The sequence below is a fragment of the Scyliorhinus torazame genome, chromosome 6, assembly GCF_047496885.1.
Source record: "Scyliorhinus torazame isolate Kashiwa2021f chromosome 6, sScyTor2.1, whole genome shotgun sequence".
NCBI classification, from domain to species: domain Eukaryota; kingdom Metazoa; phylum Chordata; class Chondrichthyes; order Carcharhiniformes; family Scyliorhinidae; genus Scyliorhinus; species Scyliorhinus torazame.
The window spans coordinates 265740120-265760688 of record NC_092712.1 but is presented as its reverse complement, the minus strand read 5'-3'; the positions used below and the strand labels follow the sequence as shown (position 1 = coordinate 265760688).

Below are 20569 nucleotides of genomic sequence, written 5' to 3'. Positions count from 1 at the left end.
AACTCAAGGTTCTGTTTTTGACTTTTTGTCACTCCTAATACCTCATTGCTGGTCACCATCCATTTTTCTGAACATCACCTGGAAGCAGTTTGGTATGTTTTTCTCGGTAAATGTTTTCCTATATTAATGCAGGTTGTTGATGTATACATGTTTGTATAGTCATTAGCTTTATGTAATCTTGGGTGTTCAGCAATGCTAAAACAATAATAAATCAGACTATTGAGCATACTGCAGTCCTCAGGTGCAAGATCCCTTCCTGGAGGTGTGTATTACAAATCAAGCCCAAGACATGATTGCAAACAAAGAATACATTCACACTACAGCTATCATGTCTGTATAAGTCAATTTAACTTTACCCTGATGCTGCAGTTAGTTTTAAAGCAACCTACGCTCACCCCACTTCAGAGTCTCATCTACAAACTCCTATTTTAGCCAAATGGCTTTGCATCAAAGCAAATTTATTACAGAAATACACCTCAATATTGCTGGCGAAATATCTGGCTTGCTTTAGATTCTCTGAATCTGTATCATTTAACAACTAAAACGAACACACAGCATGTATTGTTAAGAGTTATAATACTGAACAATCATTTAATATTTTCCAATGCAAAAAACCTTTTGTAAAATCCAGTTTCTAAAGCAGTCATTTGTATAAAATAAATAAAAATCAGATATCTTATTTAACACAAGTTATTCAGGACTTTTTCTGTCCATTATGTAAAGTCTGCAGAATTAAAGAAAATGGAAGCTCCATGTTTTAAGGCAAAGGAAATATTCAAAAAGAGTGCAAAAAACATGACTTGGTATTTGCAGAGATACCATAAGTCACTATCAACGAAGTCCAAAGCCAGTCTCGAACAGAACTTGGTTATCAAATCGGCCCAAAAGCCATCTTTGGCAACCATAAATCTGTGGATAAACATTAATACTGGTCTCATCTGATCTGGCAGCATATACATATACTTGTACATATATTTAAGCAGCAATTTCATAGCCAAAGTAATTTTTTTGGGAGATTCAAAAGGAAGACGAGAGTGTTGGCCTTTTCCTCAAGGATTTGACTTTCAGCCTCTTTCATGAGGATTTGAACATTGGTTCATTATTAATTGGAGGTTACTTATGTATCCAGTAGGTTCAGGGAAATAATCCCCTCTTTTGTGCTGCTATTCGTTCAGTGTCATCATTCGTGTGGCTGGGAGTTCTGAACTGTGAAGTAATCTTCTGTCCTGAAGAGAGCTGGAGGTTCAAACTTTTGCTGTTGTCTCTTTGGAAATGATGATTTCTACAGTGAGAAAAGCAGTTGAATTATGATCAGGGCTCCTGCCAAATTACATGACTCAATGTCATAACAGCGGTCACTATTTTTTTGAAACCCTTGATTTTAACATCAACGGACATCCCATAAGTAAACAAAATATTCTCTTAAGAGTTCAAATCCATCATGGCAGTTTGTGAATTTGAGTTTAAAATAAAGTTTTATCTTGAATAACAAACTAGTATCAGTAATAGTGACTATGAGGGCAGCAATGCCCAGGTTTGATTCCCGGCTTGGGTCACTGTCTGTGCGGAGCCTGCATGTTCTCCTTGTGCCTGCGCGGGTTTCCTCCCATAAGTCCAGAAAGACATGCTTGTTAGGTGATATTCCGAATTCTCCCTCCGTATAGCTGAACAGGCGCCAGAGTGGCAACTAGGGGATTTTCACAGTAACATCATTGCAGTGTTAATGTAACCTACTTGTGACACTAATAAAGACTATTTTTCAGTTACCTTTATTGAGATTCAGGACCCTAGTCTTAGAATCAATGACCTTACTATCCACCATGATAAATAATTCTATCATATTATGGTCACTCATCCCAAGGGTTCTCTCACAACTAGGTTGCCAACTAATCCTTTCTTATTGGACGACACCCTGACTAATGTATTGGTCCAGAAATCCATCCCATATACACTCCAGAAATTCCCCCTCTATTGTACTGTGACTAATTTCACCCACCAAATCTATATGCAGATTAAAGTCACCCAATATCACGATGTTCCTTTAACACCTGCATATTTTATTTCCTGTCTAATGCTATCTCCAACATTACCACTGCAGTTTGGTGGTCTGCATACTACCCCTACGGATGTTTGTTTTGCCCCTTGGTGTTTAACTTAACCCATACAGATTCCACATAGTCTGTGTTAATATCTTTCCTCAATATTGTATCAATATTTTTAAAAAATCAATAATGCAAGTCCACCACCTTTTCCTTTCTGTCTGTCCTTCCTAAAAACTGAATAGCCCTCATCGTTTAGTTCCCATCCTTGGTCAACTTGGAGCCATGTCTCCGAATTCGCAACTATATTATGCCCCTTTACATCTATCTGCGCAACTATTTCATCCATTTTATTTCAAATGCTCCGAGCATTCAGGTACAAAACCTTAAGGCTAGTCCTTTTAATGTTCCTTGAGCAGTCCCTACTATTTTGTTTTACAATGTCATTATCCGATACTGATCCTTGGTTTATCTACCTCACACTTTTCTTATTCTCCTGACTATGTTTTTCTCTTGTTCTTGATTCTCCCTGCTCTGAATCCTTACATAGGTTCCTCACCCACCTGCCATTGTAGCTTTCCCCCCCACCCCCAAGGACATCAGTCCTGGCCCCAGGTGTAACCTGTCCAATTTGTACAGCACCCCCTCACACCATCTATTCATCGGCTATGTCCTGCTATTTCTACTGACTAGCACGTGGCACTGGTAGTAATCCTGAGATCACTACCTTTGAGGTCCGACTTCTCAACTTTCTGCCGAACCCCTTGTATTCTGCATTTAGCACGTCATCCTTTTTTTAAAAAAAACCTATGTCATTTGTACAACATAGATCAAAGTGCTACAATCCACATCAAATCACAAATGGCATTGGGCAATTAAACAACTGATGGAAACTCCATGGCCAACCCCATCCTCGACCATGGCAGGATCCAGCATTTGAGTGCAAAAGACAAGGCCACAGTGTTTGCAACCATTTTCAGCAGATGTGTTGAATTAACAATCCACTTTGGTCTCCTCCAGAGATCCCACCATCTTCGATTCACTCCACATTATATCAAGGAACAGTTGAGCACACTGCATACAGCAAAGACTATGGGATCTGACATCTTGGTGAGTGTTGAAGACAAAGCTGTTCAAATACAGCTATCACACTGGCATCTTCCCGACTTGTCCAGTATGCTCTGTCACATCAGCAATGTAACCGCAGGGAGTTGGCCCACAGATATGGTACAAAGACAGAAAGGTAATTTTTCGGAAATATTAATTCTGTTCCTCTCTACAGATGCTACCACGCCTGTTGAATGTTTCCAGCATTTTGTTTTTTTACATTTCCAGCATATTTGCTCTCTGATTTATGGTGCTCTATTCTCAAGTCCCAAATATCAAAACACCTTTGCAGGCCTGCAAAAATGTAAGCCCCCAGCTTGAAAAATCACTTATGACTTCAGACCATCACTTAAGAGGCAGGTAGATCTGGGGCTGGATGCAGGTCCATCATTGTGTGGGAAAGGGGACAGGTGGCACAGCTGTGATCCCTCTATCAGAACACAATTCTGCTGAGGTTCTCTGACTGTGCTGCAGTACTTTCTTTAAAGGTGTAGAAAGCCTGTCGTGCACTGGAGAGTTAAGTCAAATAATTTCAAGTCTAGATACACTTTTAATGGTGTTATTGATTGCTGGTCAACCTCTCTGGCCCTGAAAATTAACTATTTCAAATGAAGAGTTTCATACCGTTGGATTTTAAATGTTGTTGGAAATTTTAATATACAATTTTCCTTAAAAAAAAAACCTTTACTATGTCCCTTAATCCAATCTTTCTTCTCTATTTCTGGCAGCTCTTGAATTGACAACAAACTTGCTGCTCTTACTTCTCATTCCTTGCACTTTTAACTTCACACTGCTTCAACCTAACAGATTAACAACAGATTCAGTTAGGGGCTGTATTGTGGCGCAGTGGTTAGCACTGCTGCGTCACAGCCCCTGAGGTCCCAGGTTCGATCCTGGCCCTGGGTCACTGTCCGTGTGGAGTTTGCACATTCTCCCCACGTTTGTGTGGGTTTCATCACCACAGCCCAAAGATGTGCAGGGTAGGTGGAATTGCCATGCTAAATTGAGCCTGAATTGGAAAAATGAATTGGGTACTCTAACATTTTTTTAAATTTTTAAAAAAGATTCAATTGTTTGCCTTGTTCATTCAGATCCCAGTTGTCCTGCAGATGGTGCCAAGTTGATTCCATCTCTCATTTAGCAACTTGCAGAGTACAATAGTGCCATCATTGAACAGCCTGTGCCTTTCGTTGCTGACACAGGAAATTTTGGATGAATATATTTTCCTCACTCATATGGTCTTCTCAATTCCTCCGCCAGTTTATAATTCTTCCAATCTCTTCAATAATACTTATTCCACTCATTCTCTCTCTTCCTTTCCCATTTGCTTACTTTATTCAGTTCTACTAAGTGACTTACTAATCTTCTGATTGAGTTCCAATGATCTACATCCAAAATGTTACCCTGTTTTTTCACTTTACAGATGCTGTAATAAAAACAGAAAATGTTTATCAAAAGAAATTCTGTTTGTAAGACTTCCAGAATTGGTTGTCCATTTCATTTTTGTTCTCAATGAGTTTGATACCAATTTCTTTTTCTCAGAACGTTATATTATGCGTAGGGGTTAACAGCGATATAGGGACACTTGAGGCTACCAAAGAGTTTTCCCACAAACATACATAGCGGCTGCTAAAATGGTCCACAAAAAAACTAAATAGTTAAAATTCATAGCATGTTGAATTTAAGACAAAAAAGAGGAACAATACTCACATTAAGGAATGACGGAGTACCGATTGAGTGCAAGATTTTTCTAAAAGCACTGGGAAAGTTTCCAAGTTCGGCTTCAGCTTGTGTCACTTGGTCATCTAGCACACCAACATTCTGTCCAATCATCTTGACAAAGGCCTGTAATTTACATTAGCATGTTGTTAGCTAAACCTCCAACTGATTGCATTTCTATCGTGTAGGCAGTTTCCCTTGAAAGCACATTGAATGTTTTTGAGGCAATTTCAATCTCGCTTTATCTAGCAGTCTTCTTTTTAATGTGCCATTGTGCAAATCTTGGTACAAGTACAAATACATGGATAGGATGGGTATAGAGGGATATGGCACTAGGAAGTGCTGAGGGTTTTGGCCAAGATTGGTATCATGACCAGTACAGGCTTGGAGAGCCAAAGTGCCTGTTCCTGTGCTGTATTGTTCTTTGTTCTAAACATCTCAAGTGTTTACCTTCCTCAAATGATCAATGCTTTCTAGGGTACAGTTCCACAGACACTCTTCTGTTACCGCTTCCAAGTAACCATTAGTGGCTCTGGAGAGTGAATGCTATTTCACTGTGGAAGTATTGTAGTGGTGGCCTACTCAAGCCCACATCTGACACATACAAAGGCACATCAAGGGTTGACAAGTAGTAATTAAGAGTAGGTGGTCCATCTGATTTTCTCATTCCTAACCTCAGGTAGGAGACATTTTGAGTACCTTTAACTTCAAAGTCATTTAACAGCAGAGGGTCTGAACCAGACACCCACCTGATCTGCACTCACTGGATGAACAGAATGAGCCATTGAGCAGCATGTTCTTCTCAGCTTTCAATGCAAGTATAGCTTCCCTTTCATACAAAATCTAATAAATTTGATTAACCACCACATTTTAAAAGGGGAATTTTAGAGATGTTCAAAATTAGAGAAGCGTTGATAGATTCTAAACTGGGAGAAACTATTTCTGTTGCCAGCAGAGTCTAACCAGAAGTAACAATTTTAGGAAAATTGGCAGACGGACCTGAAGAGAGGATCATTTTAATTTTATGAACACAGTGGGCTGTTATGATCAAGGAATGCATTGCTTGGGAGCAAGCAGGTTAAATAGTAATTTTCCCAAATGGAATTAGATATTACGCCTGAAAAGAAACATTTTCAGGCCGATGGAGAAAGGGTAAGAGTGGAATTCATTGGATAGCTCTTTCAATGGCTAAAATTGGCAAAGAACAATGTTTTTCTCAGGAAACTAAGGAAATTCGGCATGTCCACACTGACTCTTACCACCTTTTACAGATGCACCATAGAAAGCATCCTATCTGGCTGCAGCACAGCCTGGCATGGGAACTGCTCGGCCCAAGACCGCAAGAAACTTCAGAGAGCCGTGAACACCACCCAGTCAATCACACGAACCAGCCTCCCATCCACCGACTCGATCTACACCTCCCGCTGCCTGGGGAAAGCGGGCAGCATAATCAAAAAACCCTCCCATCCGGCTTACTCACTCTACCAACTTCTTCCATCGGACAGGAGATTCAAAAGTCTGAGAACACACATGAACAGATTCAAAAACAGCTTCTTCCCCGCTGTTACCAGACTCTTAAACGACCCTCTTATGGACTGGCCTGATTAATACTACACTCCTGTATGCTTCACCTGATGCCGGTGTCTATGTATTTACATTGTGGACCTTGTGTTGCCCTATTATGTATTTTTTTTTCATGTACTAAATGATCTGTTGGAGCTGCTTGCAGAAAAATACTTTTCACTGTCCCTCGGTACACGTGACAATAAACAAACAAACTAGATGGTTTCCACTGTAAAAATGAATATTGGAACTTATGAAAATAGTTAACAGGAAGACCATAGAAGCAAGATTTTATATTTTATAAATAACTACAAGATGGAAGTTTTCTATATGATAATCCTTTTAATTGTTATCACAAGGTAAATGTTTAACAATAGTAAAAACACAAATAGCCCACCTCTAATTTATCAATCTTTTTGTACAATTGCTTCATTTCATCTGCTTTTGCATGGATTTCAGGGATATTTTCATTCATTATCTGAGACGAATCATTTCGAATCTACAGCAGAAAATAGCATTTTAATCCATCTATTGTACTGCAAAATCTGCATTTCTAAAGGCTTATTGGAGAATTGTAAACGTTCCACTCCTATTCAAAAAAGGTGCAGCGTTGACCAGCCCTGCCCGCCACCAAGATTGTCCACTCCGGCCTTTGGCTGGACACCAAATGGTCTGTGGATGGATCCCATCCCAAACTACAGAACAATCAGTTTAACCTGGGTGGTGGGAAAGCTTTCAGACCTGATAATCCACAAGTGGATTAATTAGGGAAAGCCAGTATGGATTTGTTTAAAGCAAATCATGTTTAACTAACTTGATTGAGCTTTTTTAATGAGATAACAGAGATGCTTGATGAGGGTACGGTGGTCATATGTGCCGAATATAGACTTCCAAAAGTTATTTGACAAAGAACAGACTTGCCAGCAACGTTGAAGTCCATAGATTAAAAGGGAAAGTGGTAGCACGCATATGCAGTTGGCTGAGTGACAGGAAACAGTTGTGGTGAATGGTTGTCTTTCAGGCTGGAGAAAGGTATATAGCAGGGTCCCTCCCCCAAGATATTCAAACCACTGCTTTTCTTGATCAGTGCAGGGCACAATTTCAAAATTTGCAGAGGAATCAAAACTTGGAAGCATTGTGAACTGTGAGGAGGATAGTGACAGATTTTAAAACACTGGTGTAAAGGTGGACATGTGGTAGAGAAGATCTAATGCAGAGAATTGTGAAGTGCTCTATTTTGATAGGAAGAACAAGGAGAAGCAATATAATATAAAAGACACAAAAGGAAGCAGAGACACCCTGGGGGTATATGTGCACAAATCATTGAAGGTAGCAGCGAAGACAGCAGAGTAGGTTGAGAAAGCAGCTAAAAGGCATTGGGAATCCTGGCCTTTATAGGGTCCTGCAGTACAATAGCATGAAGTCATAAAGAACCTTTGAAAAACTCTTCTTTGGGCTCAACCTGGAGGATTGTGCTCAATTCTGGGCACTGCACTTTCAGCAAAGATTTGAAGGCTTCAGAGAAGACACAGAAAATACATTGAAGACTGGATCCCAGGATGTGGGACTGCAGTTACACGGGTAGATTGGAGAAGCAGGGGTTGTTTTCAATTGAGAAGAGAACATTGTTTGAGATGTTCAAAATCATGTCAGAGTAGATAGGAAAATTGTTTCCATTCCCAGAAGGGTCAAGACCGGAGAACATTGGTAAAAGAACCCACTGCAGCCTAAAGAAAAATGTATTTCTTTTTTTTTTTTAAACAAACAGGTGCTTAAGATCTAGAATGCACTGCCTGAGTTAGCGGAGGCAAATACGGTCTCGGTTTCCGAAAGGGAATTCAATTAGTACTCGAACAGAAAATATTTTCAGAGCTATGGGGGAGGCAGGGGTGTGGGACTAGCTGAGTTGTTCTTGCCAAGAGCTGGTGCAGGCACGATGGGCCAAATGGCCTCCTTCTATAACTATTATATGTTGTCTAAATTGCACTTGTGATTTAACAACTTGGTACATCAATCTTCTACAGCAGGAACATTCAAATATTAACTCCTGCTTTTGGACATTAACACCGGTCAAACTGCTCAGCAATGTCTGCCTTGATTCCATCTATCCCAGTTGAGTTTAAATCAGTTCATATTTGGACAAGTAGGTGAATGCTGCCGAGGAATGAGGAATTCCCTCTTGAAGAATACCAAACAGTCCAACTCACCCAACTTTAAAACCTCACTCTGAATGCTGTTCCAGGAGAAGTCATCGATATATGCCATAAAGAAACATACAGGAAGTACTTATACTCCCCCTGGACCCGGTATGTTCAACAAGAACACGCTCCTTATGAAAGGAGAATATAGAGAGGGCAGAAAATAAAGATGCTGAATACTTACCATGTCCAACATCCCACAGAATTCATCCACTCTAGTAAGCATTGCTTCTAAACTTTGTTCCAATTGTTGAATCTGTGACATAAGCAAAAACTGATCAAGGTGGAGCTTTGCAGTTATTGAAAAGCACCATCTTACTTTCAATACAGCATCTGCAGGTTAAAATCACTTCTTGGGGGGAGGGGGTGATGGCACACCGAGGGGGATGCTCTTGGTGGGGAGTTAGGCAACCAAGGGAGGGGGTGGAGAAACCAAAATAGGCCATTCAGTCCCTCCAGTCTGCTCCACCTTCAATAAGATCATGGCTGATCGGTTTGTGGTCTCAACTCCACTTTTCTGTCAGCCCCTCCATAACCCTCAACTTTTGTCAATTGAAAACCTGTCTAACTCGGCCTAGACTAAATCCAATGATTTGCGTTGCTTTCTGGGAAAGAAATTGCCAAACAATAATGCTCAGAAGAAATTCCACCTCTTCTCCATCTTGAGGCTGCTTATTTTGAAATTCTGCCCCTTAGAATCCCGTATGAGCAAACATTTGCTCACCATCTACCCTGTAAAGTTCAGAATCTTTTAATGTTACTATCACCTCTCATTCTTCTGAACTTCAATGAGTATCTGCTCAACATTTCCACAGGAATCAGCCTCGTGAATCTTTCTAAACTGCTTCCAATGCAAATATATCCACTGCTTCAGCAAGTTGACCAAAACTGTACACAGTACTCTGGGTATCTCAAAGCACTTTAAAACAAAATTATTTTGATGCATAATCAATGTTGTAATGTAGGTAATGCAGGAAACAAGCATTTCAGCAATAATTATTATAATTCTTAAAGAATCATTATAAAATAACAATTAATAAATTAATCAAATTTGATTCTACTGATTTAGTATTAATAAATTATACAATATGTTAATAATACAGTCAAATAATTGTTTGATCAGTAACATTTTAACAATAATATCTCATTTCAAGTTCATCTAAATGGTGGTGCAGTTGGGTTATTGTGAATTATTCTGATATTTGGTCCCGTGTTTAGCGATTAGTTCTTTGATGCATTTAACACATTGGTATGTTATGTAAATGATGGATCCAGCTACACAGGAGAATAAGATTATTTTTACTGTGGACATTCCAGTGTCCCAACCACCTGCAAAGTTTATCCCAGAGAGGGATAACTGGGGGTGGATCAAGTTTCTTTTGTAGAGATCTACCATGCGGATTTAGTGGCACTTGCGAACACTAAAACTCAGTAGAAATTTGAGTTAACACTTCTCAGGTGCAAATAAGAATTGTTTTATTTGTCTCTATTGACTACATTTGAGAATCATGTAAAGTCTTATTCTCTAATAAGTCCAGCTAAGGACTCAAGAGAAGCAATCTTGTAGTCAATTTAATTTTCAAATAATACAGAAATGATTTTCTTGCTTATGGCAAAACAGCTTGCATTTACTTCATGAGTCAGAGTTGGAAAGTGAACGTATGAAAGGTAGAGAGACAGCGAGTAAATTAGATCAAAGTATAGATGATTCATGAATGGCAAATGGCCGTACGATCTACCACGGTTATACTAAATCATATCTGTCTTTAGTCATCTAGCTACACCCCTATGTAATCCTAATTGGTTTGGGTTAGAATCAAATAAGTTTGATTTGACAGTTAGCTGTCTGTCTTTAATGTGCAACATTAACTTGAAATGTTTCACAAATGAATTCTTGTATGTGTTCTGGAATGCGATTCTGTGCAGTTATCGCAAGCTGCTTGAACTGGATTCTTGCTGAGATTGCTGTGCCGTTGCCATGGAGCCTGCCCTGTCCTTGGACACTGTCTTGAGAAATGTATTTATTTGCTTAGTAAAAAGTGTTTGTTCTATCATGGTTTTTGTGTTTCTGTTAAATTGTGTATCTTAATGTTGTACTGTCCTGAAATGAATTATGCTGTCATGCTGAATATGTGTTTTGAAATGACCCGAGGTTATGAGTGAGTTTTAAAATGGGTATTTAATAGATAAGGGGCTTAATGCCAAATAGCTATATTTTACCTATAGAAAATAGCTGGCTTCTACAAGGAACCAACCTGCGCTGAGCAAATTTATTTATTTAAAGTAAATTTAGAGTACCCAATTATTGTTTTTTCCAATTAAGGTGCAATTTAGCGTGGCCAATCCACCCAACCTGCACATCCATATCTTTTGGGCTGTGGGGGTGAAACCCACGCAGACATGGGAGAATGTGCAAACTCCACACAGATAGCTACCCAGGGCCGGGATCGAACCCGGATCCTCAGCGCCGTCTGAGCAAATTTATACAAATAGCAGATGTAATGCCAACCACAATTTGTTTTTTGTGTCAGTGATTGAGGGATAAATATGATCTGACACCCGAGCAGGCAGAGTTTAACATCTCATGCAAAAGATGGCACCCCTGACTGTTCAATTCTCCCTCACTACTGCAGTCATGTGTCCGCCTTTACTTTGGTGCTGGACTCGGGAGTGGGATTTGAACCCGGCACTGTGACAGTGCCAAGCAGCTTCACCTGAGCCAATGGTGACCCACAGAAGTGTCTATTAAGTACACACTAAAGAGAAATTAGGTCATTAAAAAAAAAGTCAACAGCACAAACAAAGAGGAAAAACTGTAAAAGGGGGATTAGAACAGCAGAGGGAGCATAGAAAATTACAATAAAGGAGAATAAAAAAGTTTTCCATAAACTACAAAGATGATAAAGTAGGCATGGGGCCACTAAATTATGGAAACTAGCTTGTAATGGAAAGTGATAATTTTGCAAAGATACTAGATAACCACTTTGCTGCAGCGTTCACAGAGGGGGTTAATGTTGAGATTTTAGACGATGAGAGTCTAAATGTTAATGCAGGCAATTAAAGAGAAGTGATAACCAAAAAAGATGCTAAAATTTAAGATACAGAAATCACTGGAATGTGATACAGGGTGAAATTGCCTACCATAAACCATAGTTGAAGCGGAGACAATGAATTCTTTCAAAAGGAAATTAGATAATTGCTCGAAAAAGTAGAATATTCACAAAATGTGGAGTGGAAGAAAAGGATTGGCTGTTGGAGGGAGCCAGCAGGGCACATTTAGTAGCCTGAATGTTATAAAAATGGTTTATCCTCGTTGCTTCTGCATCATCGAGCAGCGCATCTATGTAGTGTGATTGATCACTCCATCACACCCATAAACTGAAATGCAAACATTTCAAAGTATTTGGATGCCACACTGCAGAATAAACTCCATCATTAGAACTCATTCCATGGGGCGGGGCAGGGCAGCAGGTCCCAATCTGAAATATAGAAACTGCTGATTTTCCCATCTCTTCAGTTCAGTGAACTGTGTCGTGCTCAACTAACATGACAGACAGAATAGAAAGACTGACAGCTGTGTTCATGTGCAAGTTCCAAAATAGATTCAGACTAAAGACGACAGGAAAAAGTGACAGCCAAGACCCACACAATTAAAATATATGTGTACAATAGATGCAATTAGGGCTGAACTGACAAGATTTGTAAGTCACATATTGGCCACCTCTGCGATTCACCAGTCACAGTGATTTTCAAACTTTGTGATGGGAGACCCTGTAAACATTGACTCAACTCCACGAGTTACAGACACCAAACTAAAAATGAAGCTGAAAACACCAACTTCTCTTCAGATACTTCCGAATCATATTCGCATGTGTTTTATGTTACTACTTAAAAGCCTAGCGTCTTGACCAGCCTCTCCCCGCTTTGCACCGACACCTTACCTAAAACTGCAACTTTCCTCCAGCTTTGGGGAAGTTTCCCGGGGCCCGCAGCTTCCCCGGGGCCCGCACAGCCAGCACCTCAGGCCCACAGCTTCCCCCCACCCCCGCCCGCACAGCCAGCCCCCACGGGCCCGCACAGCCAGCCCCCACGGGCCCAGGCACTCACCTCCCCGCCGGCAGCAGCTGTTAAATAACCCGAGTAGCAGTTGGCCGTGCGCCACAGCAGCGCCTCCTGCTCGCCCTCGGCACGAGACTCGGTGACATCTTCTCCCGCATGATAGCCACTCCCGTTCTCCTCCTCATTTTCCTCCCCCTGCCCGCTCGGGCCCCCACGGGAACCCACAGCTTCAGTCGATGCTCGGGAGCCCTCTTCCTCCATGGCCCGAAGCGAGCAGAAACACAAACCGCCCTCTATCCTAGCCCCGCCCACATCCGGGACACGCCCCACCCTGAAGCTGGTCACCTTCCAGTCTAGACACCGCCCCTAAACTCGCCCTGCTTATCAATCCTGCCTGTTCCCGCCCCGAGTCCTGGCCCCGCCCACTATCCCCAGTCCTGGCCCCACCCCCACTCCTCGCCCCGTTCCCAAGTCCTGGCCCCGCCCCTTCCCCAGTTCTGGCCCCGCCCCATTCCTAAGTCCCGTCCCCTTCCCCAGACCTGGGTCCTGGCGCTGGCCCTTCAACTCTGCCCAGCAGCTCTCCTTGCGGCCGGCTGAGTCCCGCCCGCGTATCATGCCCCGACCCTTTTCTACTGCTGCCTGGTTCCGCCCTTTACCCGGGGCCTGGCACCGCCCCCTTATCCAGGGCCTGACACCGCCCTTTCTCACCCACCCGGGCAAAGCTCTGCCCGAGAACCAAGAACGAGGGAATTTCATACGAAGTTGCCCGATGTGCATTTGCAAGGGGCATCAGCATATATACATGCAAAAGCAAAATCATGCAGCGGCTGTACATCTGAAATTAAAACACAAATGCCTGGAGATATTCAGAATGTCAAACACATAGGTGGAAGTAAACAGTTAAATTGGGGACGAATCTTTTGAGCAGTGGCAATCGCTGTTTAAATAGATTTGCAATAGGTAGACTGGCAGCTGGGTCGGTGGGCAGGTGGTGTGGTCTAGTCGGGGAGGGAGGCAGAGGGATTGGGGCAGCTAGAGGGTCATGCGGAGTCAGAGCGAGAGGGGAGTCGGAGCCGGATGGTCATAGGGGAGTAAGTTTCGATGTGAAGGGGGGGGGGGGTCAGTTGTATTGTCCCCAGGAGTTACACAAAACAGGTGTAACATTTCCTGGGTACTATGCAGGTAAATGAGTCGGAACGCTCAAGTCTCTGGCTCTAGCTCAGAGTTGGAGGCTCTTTGGAAGGTCCGAAGGAGCAGAGGGATTGCCCATTGGAAGTTCAAACTTCCCAGGCAATTCCCATGGAGTCACTGAGTTGGCATTTCTGAGGAGTTCAGGAGTGCATCTTCTAGGATACATCCTATCTCAGATGATGCAGAAACCAGGAGATCTGGGGCAGTGTTTTTCAAACTTTTTTTCCGGGGACCCATTTTTATCAACCGGCCAACCTTCAGGACCCATGCCGGCCGACTGTCGTGACCCACCGTTTTCGCTTACCTTTAATGTGACAGGTGGGCCTGCTTGGCCTCTGGCTCTGGCGCCCGTTTCTGATGCCAGTGGTACCATCGGCTGGCACTGCCCTCACCAGGGGTATGCACTGCAGCCCCTGTAGGGGCTACATTGGATGTTGCCCTGGGTGGTGAAGGGTGGGGTGCAGGGGTGGGGATGCCCATATGGCCCATGACACTGTGCAGAACCAGGGGCCAAGGTACGTGGTCAGTGGTGCGCAGCAAGATGGTCGGGTAATGGCAGTCCGTGCCTGGGCAGCGCCCCAGTCCCAAGGGGGATCACCCTGTCCAATCGGCCTGTTTCCCCATCACCCCCTCTCCCCTGGCCCTGGCAAGGCACCCACGACCCCCACTACTACCCCAGTCAGTCCGGCTTTGCGCGGGTGAAGGAGACACAGCCTGAGTGAGACACATCCAGAGTGGGAATTGGAATTTGGTAATTTGGTGCAGTGAGGTAATTCGGTGCAGAGTGGGAGAAGTTGTTTTTCCCTACTGTTTTGTTCTCTCTCTTTCTTCTGGCCTGTAACTTTTAATCTGCAGGGAGAGAACCAGAGAGCATCTGAGAACCTGGGAAGGTAAGTGATTTTTATTTATTTTTATTACCTTTTCAAATTGTGTATGTGTGTGGGGGGGGGGGGGGGGGGACTGAAGTGACATCACAGTAAAGCTGTGACCTGATTGGCTGGTTGGGAATCTATACTAAATTTAAAAATTAAGCAGTTAAATTAATTAAACATAATTACTTAATTATAATTTAGAGGGGTGTCTAAGCCAGAGATTGGAGAGTACTGTATTTAGCTTTCGCATTTATAGTAGAAATCTAGTGCTAGGAAACATATAGTTAACAGTAACTTTAAAAAAACATTTAAAAAAAATTTAATTGACTAATTAACTGACACAATGACAATTAGAGGGGTGCAGTGCTCTGACCGTGAGATGTGGCAGGTCCGGGAGGCTGGCTTCATCTGCAGAAACTGCACCTAACTAGGGCTCCTCACAGACCGCATGGTTCGGTTGGAGCAGTAGTTGGATGCACTTAGGAACATGCAGGTGGCGGAAAGCGTCATAGATAGCAGTTATATAACTGTGGTCACACCCAAGGTGCAGGCAGAGAAATGGGTGACCACCAGAAGGGACAGGCAGTCAGTGCAGGAATCCCGTGTGTTTGTCCCCCTCTCGAACAGGTACACCCCTTTGGATACTGACGGGTGGGATAGCCTATCAGGGGAAAACAGCAGCAGCGAGAGCAGTGGCACCACGGCTGGCTCTGATGTTCAGCAGGGAGGGTCAATGCGCAGAAGAGCAATAGTCATAGGGGACTCTGTAGTCAGGGGCACAGATAGGCGCTTCTGTGGACGTGAAAGAGACTCCAGGATTGTATGTTGCCTCCTAGGTGCCAGGGTCCAGGATGTCTCTGAACGGGTAGTGGGCATCCTGAAGGGGGAGGGCAAACAGGCAGAGGTCGTTGTACATATTGGTACTAACGACATAGGCAGGAAGGGGCATGAGGTCCTGCAGCAGGAGTTCAGGGAACTAGGCAGAAAGTTAAAAGACAGGACCTCTCGGGTTGTAATCTCAGGATTACTCCCTGTGCCACTGCCAGTGAGGGCAGAAATAGGAAGATAGAGCAGTTAAACATGTGGCTAAACAGCTGGTGTAGGAGGGAGGATTTCCGTTATCTGGGCCACTGGGAGCTCTTACGGGGCAAGTGTGACCTGTATAAGAAGGATGGGTTGCATCTAAACTGGAGAGGAATAAATATCCTGCCTGTGAGGTTTGCTAGTGTTACACGGGAGGGTTTAAACTAGTATGGCAGGGGGGTGGGTACCGGAGCAGTAGGTCAGAAGGTGAAAGCATTGAGGAAGAACTAGGGAATAGAGCCAGTATGGCTCTGAGGAAGAGCAGACAGGGAGATGTTGCTGAAAACAGCGGGTCTGGTGGCCTGAAGTGCATATGTTTTAATGCAAGAAATATTACGGGTAAGGCAGATGAACTTAGAGCTTGGATTAGTACTTGGAACTATGATGTTGTTGCCATTACAGAGACCTGGTTGAGAGAAGGACAGGATTGGCAGCTAAACGTTCCAGGATCTAGATGTTTCAGGCGGGATAGAAGGGGATGTAAAAGGGATGGCGGAGTTGCGCTACTGGTTAGGGAGAATATCACAGCTGGACTACGGGAGGACACCTCAGAGGGCAGCGAGGCTACATGGGTAGAGATCAGGAATAAGAGGGGTGCAGTCACAATGTTGGGGGTTTACTACAGGCCTCCCAACAGCCAGCGGGAGATAGAGGAGCAGATAGGTACACTAATTTTGGAAATGAGTAAAAACAACAGGGTTATTGTGATGGGAGACTTCAACTTCCCCAATATTGACTGGGACTCACTTAGTGCTAGGGGCTTAGACGGGGCAGAGTTTGTAAGGGGCATCCAGGAGGGCTTCTTAAAACAATATGTAGACAGTCCAACTAGGGAAGGAGCTGTACTGGACCTGGTATTGGGGAATGAGCCCAGCCAGGTGGTAGAAGTTTCAGTAGGGGAGCATTTCGGGAACAGTGACCACAATTCAGTAAATTTTAAATTGCTGGTGGACAAGGATAAGAGTGGTCCTAGGGTGAATGTGCTAAATTGGGGGAAGGCTAACTATAACAATATTAGGCAGGAACTGAAGAACCTAGATTGGGGCGGATGTTTGAGGGCAAATCAACATCTGACATGTGGGAGCCTTTCAAATGTCAGTTGAAAGGAATTCAGGACCGGCATGTTCCTGTGCGGAAGAAGGATAAATACGGCACATTTCAGGAACCTTGGATAACGAGAGATATTGTAGGCCTCATCAAAAAGAAAAAAGGAGGCATTAGTCAGGGCTAGAAGGCTGGGAACAGACAAAACCTGTGTGGAATATAAGGAAAGTAGGAAGGAACTTAAGCAAGGAGTCAGGAGGGCTAGAAGGGGTCACAAAGTCATTGGCAAATAGGGTTAAGGAAAATCCCAAGGCTTTTTACACGTACATAAAAAGCAAGTGGGTAGCTCGGGAAAGGGTTGGCCCATTGAAGGATAGGCAAGGGAATCTATGTGTGGAGCCAGAGGAAATGGGCGAGATACTAAATGAATACTTTGCATCAGTATTCACCAAAGAGAAGGAATTGGTGGATGTTGAGTCTGGAGAAGGGTGTGTAGATAGCCTGGGTCACATTGAGATCCAAAAAGACGAGGTGTTGGGCGTCTTGAAAAATATTAAGGTAGAAAAGTCCCAGGGCTTGATGGGATCTACCGCAGAATACTGAAGGAGGCAAGAGGGGAAATTGCTGAGGCCTTGACAGAAATCTTTGGATCCTCACTGTCTTCAGGTGATGTCCCGGAGGACTGGAGAACAGCCAATGTTGTTCCTTTGTTTAAGAAGGGTAGCAAGGATAATCCCGGGAACTACAGGCCGGTGAGCCTTACATCAGTGGTAGGGAAATTACTGGAGAGAATTCTTCGAGACAGGATCTACTCCCATTTGGAAGCAAATGGATGTATTAGTGAGAGGCAGCATGGTTTTGTGAAGGGGAGGTCGTGTCTCACTAACTTGAGTTTTTCGAAGAGGTCACAAAGATGATTGATGCAGGTAGGGCAGTGGATGTTGTCTATTTGGACTTCAGTAAGGCCTTTGACAAGGTCCCTCATGGTAGACTGGTACAAAAGGTGAAGTCACACAGGATCAGGGGTGAGCTGGCAAGGTGGATACAGAACTGGCTAGGTCATAGAAGGCAGGGAGTAGCAATGGAAGGGTGCTTTCCTAATTGGAGGGCTGTGACTAGTGGTGTTCCGCAGGGATCAGTGCTGGGACCTTTGCTGTTCATAGTATATATAAATGATTTGGAGGAAAATGTAACTGGTCTGATTAGTAAGTTTGCAGGCGACGCAAAGGTTGGTGGAATTGCAGATAGCGATGAGGACTGTCAGAGGATACAGCAGGATTTAGATTGTTTGGAGACTTGGGCGGAGAGATGGCAGATGCAGTTTAATCCGGACAAATGTGAGGTAATACATTTTGGAAGGTCTAATGCAGGTAGGGAATATACAGTGAATGGTAGAACCCTCAAGAGTATTGCAAGTCAGAGAGATCTAGGTGTACAGGTCCACAGGTCACTGAAAGGGGCAACACAAGTGGAGAAGGTAGTCAAGAAGGCATACGGCATGCTTGCCTTCATTGGCCGGGGCATTAAGTATAAGAATTGGCAAGTCATGTTGCAGCTTAGTTAGGCCACACTTGGAGTATAGTGTTCAATTCTGGTCGCCACACTACCAGAAAGATGTGGAGGCTTTAGAGAGGGTGCAGAAGAGATTTACCAGGATGTTGCCTGGTATGGAGGGCATTAGCTATGAGGAGCGGTTGAATAAACTTAGTTTGTTCTCACTGGAACGACGGAGGTTGAGGGGCGACCTGATAGAGGTCTACAAAATTATGAGGGGTATAGACAGAGTGGAGAGTCAGAGGCTTTTCCCCAGGGTAGAGGGGTCAATTACTAGGGGACATAGGTTTAAGGTGCGAGGGGCAAGGTTTAGAGGAGATGTACGAGGCACATTTTTTACACAGAGGGTAGTGGGTGCCTGGAACGCGCTGCCGGAGGAGGTGGTGGAAGCAGGGACGATAGTGACGTTTAAGGGGCATCTTGACAAATACATGAATAGGATGGGAATAGAGGGATACGGACCCAGGAAGTGTAGAAGATTTTAGTTTAGACGGGCAGCATAGTTGGCACGGGATTGGAGCGCAGAAGGGCCTGTTCCTGTGCTGTCCAGCCCCGCAGCCCACAGACGCTCCTCTCTGTGTCCTACCTCCTCTTTCACTTATCAGCCACACTCCGGTTTCACAAGTTTTAAAAGCACAAGTGAACCATGCCCCATGGGAACTCAACCCATCGGAGACGTAGAATCGCAGAAGCCCCGGAGAATACCGGGTGGGCCTGCTAATGATATGCCAACGGCGTTTACTGTACGTACGTTCCAGTATGCATTGATGCTGTTGTCGATGTGACGGAGAATCGCAATTTGGAGTCAAATCAGCACCCGCCATGATATTGGCATCAGGATCTATTCTCCGCCCAATCGCATTTCGCGATTTCGGCGTCCGCAAATACAGAATCCTGCCCCCTCTCTTTATGTATCCTATCAGAACTTTTTGAAATCTTAAATATCTCTAGCAGGTCATCTCAGTCTTGTCCTTCTTAGAGGAAAGAGACCGAACTGACCAATCTTCCTGAAAAAATAGAATCGTTCAGTTCTGGTATCATTCTCCTGCTTCAGGTGCCATAATAAGGCATTGGCGACCATGGACTCCCATTGGATTGGTCCATGATGATGCTTGACAAAGTTCTGCAGTGGTTTGCCGTTGCCTTCTGGAGCGTGGTTGACCAGGAAACTCTCCCGATCTTACTATCAGGTGTATTGGAAGGATTTGCAGGCTGATAAACAACCTGTTCAGCCACGTTATGAAAGCACCATCCATGGTTATCAAGTCCTCAAGTAGGATTCGAACCCAGAGTTTCTGGCTCACAGGTGGGGACACTACCCACTGCACTATGACATCTCTGCATGGTGTCAGCCCGTGAAATATTTTTGCATGTTCTCCAGAGCCTCGATGCCTTTTTTGAGAAGAAAGATCCAGAACTCTTCACAGTACTTCAGCTCTGGGCTAATTAAGGATTGCTACAAAATGAACACAACATCTCTGCTTTTCAGTTTTATTTGTCTAAAAATGAACACCAGAGCCATGTTTTCCATTTTTAACCACTGTTGCCACTTTTATTGACAAGGATGGCTGCCCCCAAATTCCTCTGGTGCTTAATCCTATATAGGCGCTTATTTAGACTGCTGATGGACAGTGGATGGATTCCACGTGGGCTGGTCCTGGATGTATGATAATGTATTGTGACTTCTGACAATATGCAAATCAGATCCACCGTGTCCATGCATCTGCCCATTGGCCAGGACTGGAGTCAACGGGGAAGTGTTGCTGAGGTGGTTTTCTGCTCTACAACTATCCTTAATAATTCCAGTTGTGTCAGCAATGGGTCTTCCTGGATCAGTCTGCGATCCACTAGCACGTCACCCATTACATTTTCCATGTTTGGTCTTAACAGTTGGGTGTTGACTGACACATATTGATTGAACCCCGTGGGCACAATCTTCCTGGCCCTGGGGATGTGGTCTTGAAGAGTTGAGTTCGGTGGAAGGGTGACAGCGAAAAGGGTGGAGGAACTGGGGTCACTACTGGAGGAGGGGGTGTGGAGTGAGGCGCTGCAGGTGGTCGGTTTACGGATATCCTTTTTTGATACCATGTCAGCAATCCTAAATATGGAGCTTGAACCCTGCCATCTGGTGGCTATTTTG

At 43.8% G+C, this 20569-nt stretch overlaps 1 protein-coding gene across 3 annotated transcripts; it reads right to left on the bottom strand.

Annotated features, from left to right (window-relative positions):
- Positions 1-559: 559 nt before the first annotated feature.
- LOC140425408 (biogenesis of lysosome-related organelles complex 1 subunit 4-like) lies at positions 560-13007 on the bottom strand. Of its 3 annotated transcripts, none has more exons than XM_072509655.1 (5): positions 12734-13001; positions 8811-8882; positions 6826-6927; positions 4857-4991; positions 560-1282 (listed from the first exon to the last, which is right to left on the bottom strand). In XM_072509655.1, exons 1-5 carry the CDS (start codon positions 12944-12946, stop codon positions 1181-1183), a joined length of 624 nt encoding a protein of 207 aa, XP_072365756.1. In that variant the 5' UTR covers positions 12947-13001; the 3' UTR covers positions 560-1180. The 3 variants fall into 3 exon arrangements, with proteins under 3 accessions (XP_072365756.1, XP_072365759.1, XP_072365758.1); XM_072509657.1 differs by lacking the exon at positions 560-1282 and adding an exon at positions 4231-4572 and having other exon boundaries at positions 12734-13007; XM_072509658.1 differs by lacking the exon at positions 6826-6927 and having other exon boundaries at positions 12734-13003.
- Positions 13008-20569: the final 7562 nt, after the last annotated feature.